Source organism: Rhincodon typus, chromosome 15 (assembly GCF_021869965.1).
Source record: "Rhincodon typus isolate 14 chromosome 15, sRhiTyp1.1, whole genome shotgun sequence".
Lineage (NCBI taxonomy): Eukaryota > Metazoa > Chordata > Chondrichthyes > Orectolobiformes > Rhincodontidae > Rhincodon > Rhincodon typus.
The window spans coordinates 17,656,060-17,666,675 of record NC_063346.1 but is presented as its reverse complement, the minus strand read 5'-3'; the positions used below and the strand labels follow the sequence as shown (position 1 = coordinate 17,666,675).

Sequence of the window (10,616 nt, the reverse complement as noted above, 5' to 3'; positions counted from 1 at the left end):
AGGCCCGAAATGTCAGCTTTCCTGCTCCTCTGATGCTGCTTGGCCTGCTGTGTTCATCCAGCTCTGCACCTTGTATTCTTAAGCAAAATCTGCTTAGCTTTTAAAGCAATTGAAAATCTCCTTATGAGCAACAACCCCAAATGAAATCAAATATCTCTGTCACTTCAACATTTCCTCTCAAGCATAACTGCAGGGGACTTATTCCTATACAATTTAAACTCTCATTTGCTTCCACTTAGGATGCAACCAGATCATTTCAAGCAGATGTTGCTCTTCCCGACCTGGAGTTCCCCAAGGACATCTCTTTGGTCCCTTCCTGTCCCTCATCACCTGTGGACCCTTAGCCATAATCATGCAACGACATGAGACTGAGTTTTCACCCAGTGCCCCCATCTTCGCCAAAGGTGGGCAGCTGTGATGCTGGCACCCATCCCCACTCTCCTAATACCCGTGGGCCAATTTCCTGAGGTTGAGAAGGATGGGCTATCTACCTGTAGGTGGCAAGTAGCCAAATTAAGGGAAATTAACAGCCTATACTTATCATCAGAGGTATTGGGGCTAAACCAGTTATCTGGATGTGATCCTTTGGCCTGGGTTCCTAGCAAACTTTGAGGCCCTCTTTGAGATTCCCCTCCACAGTTGTGCCCTGGATACTGAATTCATTTTTAATTTGACAATTTAACATGTTGGGGATGGGGCAGCACAAGATGCAGGCAGCTTCTCTCTCTCTCTCTCTTACCTGAACTGTGGGCTGCTGTTCTTACCAAGCTGGAGGGCCTCCTACTGATACCACTGCTTCGGGAGCCAGGCCATTTTTGGCCGTGAGTTGGCTAATTCAAGGTGTATTGCGCAACATTCACCATGAAATATAATTACTTCAGTTAGACAGCAGGTAAACCAAAGCCATGCTTTTAGTCAGCTATAAATTTTGTAGTCAACACTGTCTGCATTTCTACCCTGACCACTATCTCTAACTGAACCAACTTGTTTCAACTTTGGTATCCAAATTGCTAAGACTTGTTGCTGAGTTTACATTCTCTCTAATGACTAAGAATGCCCTTATTTTACTGTTACAACATATTTCGCCTCAGCCCATCAGTTGCTAAAACTGTGATTCATAACTTTGGTTCCTCCACAAGTGACTGTTGCAATGCTCCCCTGACTTGAATTTTATATAAGTCTTTTGAAGATCTCATCACTCCCTTTTATTTGTACCCTTACTAGCCTTACAGCAAGCCTCCATGGACTCCGCTTTAGCATCTTCTTTCTTCCAAGTGTGTTGACAGTCATCCTGCAGCCATCCAGACACAATGCTTTCAAATTACCTTCCTGAACACCTCTGCCTCTCTATTTTTTAAGAACCTCCTTAAAACAGTCCTCTTTGCCAATGCTTTTCTCTGCCCAATATCCCAATTCTTTAGCTTACTGTCCATTTTCTTGTTCAGAGAAGCTGCAGATACCAGCAGTGAATGACCATTAAAGCCTTAATCTCCTGAGGCCCAACTGCTCAGTCATGTTGAGGAATCTGATCCTGTGTCTGTGTACTCTTGCTGGGAGTATCTTCTCCTACAGGCTGGAACTCTGAGACCATCCCCTCTGTCCTGTGAGCAATATATGAATATGAGTAGACAGTTGATGGTGCTGCTCCAGTTCCTCATTAGAGGTCCATGCTTTGGATATTCTCCAGCAAAAACTGACAGCAGAGAAATTCAGATCAATGTGGTTAAAGTCCAAAGTAGGTAAAATGTCACAGAATCCTTACAGTGTGGAAACAAGCCACACTGACCCTCAGAGCATCCCAACCAGACCCATCCCCCTAATCTACACATTCCTGAACTCTACGGGCAATTTAGCACGGCCAATCCACCTAACCTGCACATCTTTGGACTATGGGAGGAAACCAGAGTGCCCGGGAGAAACCCACGCAGACAAGGGGAGAATGTGCAAACTCCACACAGACAGTCGCCTGAGGGTGGGATCAAACGCAGGTCCCTGGTGCTGTGAGGCAGCAGAGCTAACCACTGAGCCACCATGCCACCCTTTTTAAAACGGTTTGTTTGTTCAAAGATGACCACTCTCTAACCCCTAGTTAAGCTGATGGATAGACTTTCCAAAGTTGGAAATCACTCATGAAATAGTGTATTAGGCTCTAATCACAAGGAATGCGAACACAAATGTTTAGTGTAGGCTGACCCTCAGCTGCACAATTTCACCAGTTAAAGGCTTTCAAGCTTCTTCTTTTCATTCAGCAATGTATTGCTGCTTTCATCTCATCTTGTTAACTCTGGCAATCTCTGTACCCTTGAAAACCTATTTGCTAGCAGTTAAAGCCAAAATCCTGGGTTAAATGCAAACTACTGACGATTTTCACCTTCAGTTTATTTACTCAACTTCTCCACGGTGGTTTCCTGCTTGCCTCCAAACAGCACCCAGTCAAACCCAGAAGTGGGATGAATCATGTCAGATTCCTGACCCACAAGCACTTTTAGACTTTAAATCCAAACCCCAAACCCACTCTCTCTTGGTCACTAACGTTTTGCCCCAAGTGCCTGAAAAACGTCAAACTGCATTTTGCAACATCTGTTTCAGGGAGAATGTCAACGAACTCAAGACCAAAACTGCATTTAAATGTAGACCATAAAGTCAACTTTCTTTCTTGATTTCATCACATCTGTATGATAATTTCTGAATTTACATGACATCTGCATACATGCTAAGCATTACCTGACCAAGGTACTTTTTCCAAATTGGTTCGGGTTTAGCCACTTCAAAATCATTCCATCCATATAGATGCCGACGTTCCTGCACATGGACCTTCGTGAGACCATTCTGTAAGTCAGCCTAAGATTAAAACCAAAGATTCATTTTAAAATCACCAATGACAAGACCCTGCCCAAAAGTAAAGGTACGTCATTAAAATTACATCCGATGCATCTTTCTGAATTCAGCTGTTTAAAATAAAATGTGCCTTTTAGCAATTTTTTTTTGTGTTTTCTACCCACCTTCTGATCGAGTCACTTTCAACATTTGACTGACCGAAGCATTAAGTGGCACCTAGTAACACTGAAGCCAAAAAGAATCAGGGACAACCTTTCTACTGGCTGACGTTATGCCCTTCACAAAGGAAGGGTTGTTGAACAGGAGTTATCTAAAATCTAGGACATTGTTGCAGCTGCTCCTCAGGGTGGGAACACCACTGCTGCACCACAAGAACCTGTTCTTCAGGCCAGTATCCCAGACACATTCATCTTCAGTTGCTTCATCCTTTTATCTATAAAAGCCAGAAGTGGGAATGTTCACCGATGTTTGCACAGTGTTCAGTATCATTCGCAACTCCTCAGTTAAGGAAACAAACACTGCTGATATGCAGCAACATTCCAATTCCATTAAGGTTTCAGCTGACAAGTGGCAAGTAACATACATTGTACAAGGTGCCAAGCAACGACCAACACCAACAAACAAAGTCCAACCACCTCTCCTTGGTATTAGCAGATTGGATCATTCATCAGCATCCTGGGCATCACCGCTGACCAGAAGATTAAGTGAACCAGGACATAAATGTGGCTACAAGAGCAGGTCAGAGCTTAGGTATTTTCCAAAGCCATTCTACCATCTACAAGGCAGGAGTGGTACAGAATAAGCTTCAATTGTCTGTACAAGTTTGATTCCACCAGGAGAAGCTCAACATTATCTAGGACAAAGTACTTTGCTTGATTTCCACCTCAACCATCACCTTAAGCATTTACTCAACCCACCATGAGCTCAGAGTCTTCAGTGTATATCATCTACTAGTTGTTCTGTAGCAAGTCACCAACATCTCCCAAACTCATAACCTGTATTATCCAAAAGATCAAAGGCAGCAGGCACATGGGAAAATTTCCTGATTTGGAAATATGTCATTGTTTCTTCATTAGCACTGGTCAAAATCCTGTAGGTCCCTCCCTATCAAAATTGTCTCATTGCTCAGACAGCATTGGTTCAAGACAGTAGTTCACCAGCACCTTCAGAGGCAGTTAGGAATGGGCAATAAATGCTGATCATGCAAGTGACACCTTGAACGAATGAATGAAAATAAAGCATCGCTGTAATTGAATATAATTGCGAGGAAATTGGGATTTGCTTCAATGGCTAAAAAATGATTCAAATCATCCATCTGTTATATAATGAAAATACAACTTAATGTGGATACACTAGATGCTGAAAGCAACCAATTTCAGAATCAATAACACAGTCTATATGGAAAGAAGCACCAATGAAGCATTCACACTAGTAATAGAAAAAGCATTTATAGCATAAATTTGATGCAACCAAAATATTAGGTAGATAAAAGATTAATTTAATCAGAAATTTAAATTTTTACTTGAATTCCCTTGTTATTTAACTGCTTTTTAAAAAAGTAGCAGTTTTCCACTCATTTTAGAATTGTAGAAGTTACATTGAAATAGAAACTGTATCAATTAGCTGCCAGAAAAATGGGTGGAAAGCTGTCTTAGGTTGCAAAATCATGTACCTGATTTCTGTCAGTATTATAGAGGCCACCATGATAAAAACAGTGTTAAAAGCCTCTTGGGCAACTGACAAAATGTGATGCAAGTCTTCTAACGTATGCAAACATGAGCCTTAATTCCTGGTGTGGACTTCCTTGCAGAAATTTGTCTTGGTTGAGGAGGGTAGATGTTCCTCTACATCATCTTTAGCTGTTCCTATAGTTCAAATAGCAGCTGCCACCATTGCTTAAATTGCCAAAAATAAAATTAAGGATAAGTAGTTCTTTCGGAGCCAGAAGGTATGGCTTTTCTCTACTCTTTTCTACATAATCCATGTGCATTCCACCTGAGACATGTGATTTTCATCTTTATAGAAGGAACAAGTTGTCAATGGAAGCCTGACAGACCTTTGCAGGTCACGCATTAAATGTTATTGAAACCACAAGACCATTTTGGTCTATGTAATATAGGTTTGCATGTAATTTAAGCAATATCTGATGGGAAAAGTTGCAAACAATATCTCCAATGAAAACAGATCTTCCAGACAAATACCAATGTTTAAACGTATCTGTAGCAACCATTTCAAACCTGGAGTTTCTAGTTTGAAACATGGAATGAGAACAAATTTACATAACAAAAGTGCCTTTGGCAAATTGTTCACCAAACATTTCAACCAGATGACAAATACTATTCGTTCAGAACAAAAAAAATGTCCTGGATTCTTACATCAAAATATATTCTCACCTGAAGATCGCTTACTAGCTCATCCAGGTACCGTGTGCTAGCTTCTTTGGAAGATACAGGCACAATCGGCTGACTTTTGCCATTAACTTTTAGTTCCTGGAGCTCCCCATTCTCCTGTTGAATGAGAAAAATTCAATTACTCTGAATGCATAAGTGAAATAAATTATAGCTCCACCATGTCTTTGCCTACTCTATATATAATGATCAAGTTATGAGAAATGAACCAATTTCTTTTCTTGTCACACTGCTTAACTGATCTGAACAAGAGTTTTTTTTCAAAAAGGGAGAGGATATTGCAAATTTCCATATACAGTTTGTATCTTCCTGACCACCTGTCAGGGTCAGCATGGGAATTTTTGTACCTTTCTCTAGCCTGCCCCTTCTTCTACTACCTCAAAGGGACTGACTTGTACGAAGGCATTTCCCTTGTTGCAGTTTCTGATGATAACCCTTGATGGACTATCCCCTCATGGGGTTACTGCACTTGTACACGTACTTGCTGAGTGCTGGTGACCACTCTTCTTGTCTATCATCTTGAACCAATCTTGGTGCTTGGTTGGTCCAACATATCTTGGTCTTTCTTTGATGGATTTCTCTTGTATCATGTGCACAGATATGACATCTTGCCCAGAAATGAGATGCTTTTGCTTCAATCCAACTATAAAATCTGTGGCCAACTGAAATTCCTTCTTCAAATTCAGTCTTATCTTCTTCATCACCATTGGCTACTCTGGTTTTACTTTCACCCTGCAGTACCATTTGCATTATCTCATCATTAGTCAGTTGTTTCTTGACTGGTGCATCTTTTTTGGCATCCATCCGGTCCTGTAAATCGTTTTTTCTCAGATTTTTCATCACCTCAAGCACTGCAGGGAGTCACTCTGAATCTAGCTTAGTCAGTCTCCTGAGTTGAATGAGGATAGTCCTCAAACATTACGGCTGTCCAGAGACTGTTCCATCAATTCTTCACAGTGAATCATAGAGTCATAGAGTCCCAAAGCACAGAGACAGGCCCTTCAGCACAAACTGGTTCATGCTGACCAAAATGTCTATCCATGCTGACCCCATTTCCCTGCACTTGGCCCATATCCTTCTAAACCTTTCCTATCCATGTATTCGTCCAAATGCCTTTTAATTGTTGTTAATGTACCTGCCTCAACCACTTCCACTGGCAGCTCATTCGATATGCATACCACCCAATGCGTGAAAAAGTTGCCCCCTCAGGTTCCCATTTATTCTTTCCCCTCTTACCTTAAACTGATGCCCTCTAGTCCTCGATTCCCCAACCCTGGGAAAAAGACTGAATGCATTCACCCAATCCATGCCTCTCATGATCTTCTATACTTCTATAAGATCCCCACCTCAGTCTCCTATGGTCTAAAGAAAAAAGTCCTAGTGTTCAAACTCTCCCTATAACTTAGTCCCTTGAGTCCTGGCAACATCCTTGTAAATTTCCTCTGCAATCTTTCCAGTTTAATAACATCCTTCCTATGGTAAGGTGACCAAAACTGAACACAATACTCCAAGTGCGGCCTCACCAACGTCCTGTACAACTGCAAATTAACTTCCCAATTTCTGCATTCAATGTCCTGACTGATGAAAGCCAGTGTGCCAAATGCCTTCTTCACTGCCCTGTCTACCTGTGACTTCACTTTCAGAGAACCTTGCACCTGAACTCCAAGGTCCCTCTGTTCCACTACACTCCTTAAGGCCCTACCATTTACCATGAAACTCCTACTTTGATTTGACTTTTCAAAATGCAACACCTCACACTTACCTATATTAAATTCCATTTCTCGGCCCACTTCCCTAGTTGATCAAGATCCTGCTGCAATTTCTGATAACCTTCCTCATTGCACACAATACCACCCATTTTAGTGTTATCCGCAAACTTACTAATCATGCCTTGTACATTGTCATCCAAATCATCATAGATAACAAACAGCAATGGGCCCAGCACCGATCCCAGATGAACACTACTAGTTACAGGCCTCCAGTCCGACAAGCATCCTTCCAGTATTATTCTCTGCTTCCTACCATCATGCCAATTGTATAACCAATTTGCCAACTCTTCTTGGATTCCATGCGATCCAACCTTCCAGAGCAGCCTACCATGTGGAACCTCATTAAAGACCTTACTGAAATCTATATAGACTATGTCTACCGCCCTGCCCTCATCAATCTTCCTGGTTATTTCATCAAAGAACTCTAACAAATTTGTGAGGCATGATCTCCCACACACGAAGCCATCCTGACTACTCCTAATCAAATCCTATCTTTCGAAATGCATGTATATCTCTTCCTCAGAATCTTCTCAAGTAACTTACCGACCACAGATGCGGTCTATAATTCCAAGATTTTTCTTTGCAGCCCTTCTTGAACATGGGCACAATATTCGCTATCTTCCAGTCTTCCAGGACCTTACCTGTGGCTAATGATGATGCAAATATATCAGCCAGAAACCCTGCAATTTCTTCTCTAGCGTTTTGCAGGATTCTTGGATATATCTGGTCAGGACCAGGAGATTTATCCACCTTCATACATTCTAATACTTCCAACACCACCTCTACTGTGATATAGACTGTCCCCATGATATTGCCACTAACTTCCCCAACTTCCCAAGTCTTCATATCTTTCCCCACGGTAAACACAGAGGAGAAATATTCATTGAGGACGTCACCTATCTCTGCGGTTCAACACACGCATGTCCACTTTGGTCCTTGAGGAGTTCTATTCTCCCTCTAGTTGTTCTTTTTCCTTTAATATATTTAAAGAATCTATTTGCATTCACCCTAATCTTCTCAGCCAAAGCTAAGTCTGACCCCTTTTCACCCTCCCGATTTCTTTCTTCACTAAACTCCTGTACCTCCAGGGATTCCCCTGATCCTAGCTGCCTGTTCCTGATCTATGCCCCCTTCTTCTTTTCTAGTCAAAGCCTCAATATCATCCAGGGTTTCCTACTCCTGCCAACCTTGCCCTTCACCGTGACAGGAACATATAGACCTTGAACTCTAACTATCACACTTTTAAAGGCCTCCCACTTGCCAGAAGTCCCTTTGCCTGCAAACAAACTATTCCAATCAACGCATGCAAGTACCTGTGTAATTCCATCAAAATTCGCCTGGCCCCAATTTAGAACTTGAACCTCTGGACTAGTTTTGTCCATCTCCATAGCTATTTTAAAATTAATAGAACAATGGTCACTGGTCCCAAAGTGCCACCCCACACACCTTTCCCCCCCCAATATATACTGCTTGAGGAAACTTTCCTGATCACATTTGACAAATTCAACCCCATCTAAGCCCTTAACACTATGGAAGTTGCAGTCTATGTTAGGAAAATTACAACCCCCGCTATGACATCCCTATTTCTTCTGCAAGTCTCCGCAATCTCCCTGCATATTTGTTCCTCTAATTCCCATTGACTACTTGGGGGCCTATAGTACCACTCCAATAATGTCACCATCCCTTTCTTATTTCTTAGCTCCAACCACAACGCCTCGCTGGAATGAAGTTCCTTTTTCCAGAAATTAGTTTGTATCTAAATTGCATCCTTGAAGTCAAATTCTTTCGAAAATACTAATCACAGACCTTCCAGAAAAAATTGCCAAAAGCAATCAGTACATAAGTTCAGATCTGTACTTATTCTTAAGAGATTGTAAGATACCCTGATTGCAAGACTGAATCAATGGAGATACTTAGGGGATAAAAATATACCCACAACACTGGCTTTCAGGTTGGCAGAACAAATAGAACATAGAACATAGAACAGTACAGCACAGTACAGGCCCTTCGGCCCATGATGTTGTGCTGACCTATTATCCTACTAAGATCAATCTACCCTGCATACCCTACATTTTACTATCCTCCATGTGCCTATCCAAGAGTCGCTTAAAAGTCTCTAAAGTATCTGACTCCACTACCACTGCCGGCAGCGCATTCCACACGCCCACCACTCTTATGTTAATCATTGGCAGCGTTCTCCAAGCCAATGTAAACAAGGTACTCTAGCCTCTGGCATAAAATATTCTCGAACCACTCATGGCATAAGTTAGTGATTATCCAACATGTTGTCATGGTATTTAATGTGAAATATTTTTACCATTTGGATTCACGCTTTTGCCAATGACCATGAGCTTGCACTTGTGTGTCCCCACAGCTTTGTAACCACCAAGAACAGTCTGAAACAAGACTAGACAGTTCTGGAGAAACTTAACAGGTCCAGCAGCATCTGCAGTGAGAGAAACTGAGTTAACATTCTGAGTCCAGTATGACTCTTCTTTGGAACCGAAAGGAGTATAAAATAGTGGTGTTTATGTTGTTGACAGAAGGGGATAAACAGCAACTGGAACAGCTGGGGAGGGTGTCCAGAGCAAAACACAAAGGCAGTGATAGTGGTGGTAAAGGAGAGATATGTAAAACAGATGTAAATTGGAGGTGTGAAAAGGAAAGTACTGGTCCATTCTGCTATGGCAAAGTCAATGAGGCACACAAGACACTCCTGGAGTAGCGTATAAGCAAAATGGAGTAAAGAGGTCATGCTCTAGAGTTGTCGAACTGAATATTGAGTCCGAGAGGCTATAAACTGCCTTAAGCAGAAAGTGAGATATTTTTCCTCCACCTTCTGTTGAGCTCCATTGGAACAGCAAGAAGGTTTCTTAAAATGGTAAGCAACTGAAAGGTTGGCATCATTCCTTTGGACAGAGTTCTTAAACCAGAAATACTTGTTCCAGCATTCTGATGAAGCCGAAATCAATGCAGGAGTGTGCTGTGTAAATCACTGGTCTTCGTTCCTTTAATGTTTTACAGACTGCCATAATGCTCTCTCTTTCAATGTCAGTTAAAAACTTAAAACAGCAATAGGATCAGGTCTTTCAATCATACGACCCAACATTGTAAGCTTCACATACTGCCTGTCATGATAGATGCATACTTACTTCTTTTTCAATAATTCAACCTTTGGCAGCATTGATAATGATACATGTTTACACTTCACTGGTCTCTTTGATGACATTTCAGACAGTTAATTTATTTTAAATGCTGGGAACTGAGAGGTGTTTAATGCTAGGAAATCTCATTTAGTCCTCTTTAAAATTCCTTTCTCACTCTTTAGTGCTGGGAACTGTGTTTTCAGGTGACCAATGCTGGGAAGGCTGCCTGGTGCATGTCAAACTGTTTACCTGCCTTCCTGCACTGTAAAATATATCATCTTCGGAAAACCAGAAGCAGTACGGCTATCAGACCACAGAGTGCTGGATTAGGCAGGTACAGCTCACATGTACATTTATTAGACTGTATATGGCTCAGTATCAGAAACATATTAACAAGTGTCTCTCTCTCACACACACACACACACACACACACACACACACACACACACACACAC

General features: G+C 41.6%; 1 protein-coding gene across 1 annotated transcript in view; it reads right to left on the bottom strand.

Annotated features, from left to right (window-relative positions):
* Positions 1 to 10,616, bottom strand: part of LOC125485041 (calcium-transporting ATPase type 2C member 1-like) — a 25,583-nt gene that overhangs the window by 5,250 nt on the left and 9,717 nt on the right. Inside the window, exons 2-3 of the mRNA XM_048605959.1 lie at positions 5,232 to 5,345; positions 2,725 to 2,841 (exon numbers count right to left, since the gene is read on the bottom strand). Of these exons, the coding sequence (XP_048461916.1) occupies positions 2,725 to 2,841; positions 5,232 to 5,345 (231 nt within the window). The remainder of the gene's footprint in view (positions 1 to 2,724; positions 2,842 to 5,231; positions 5,346 to 10,616) is intronic.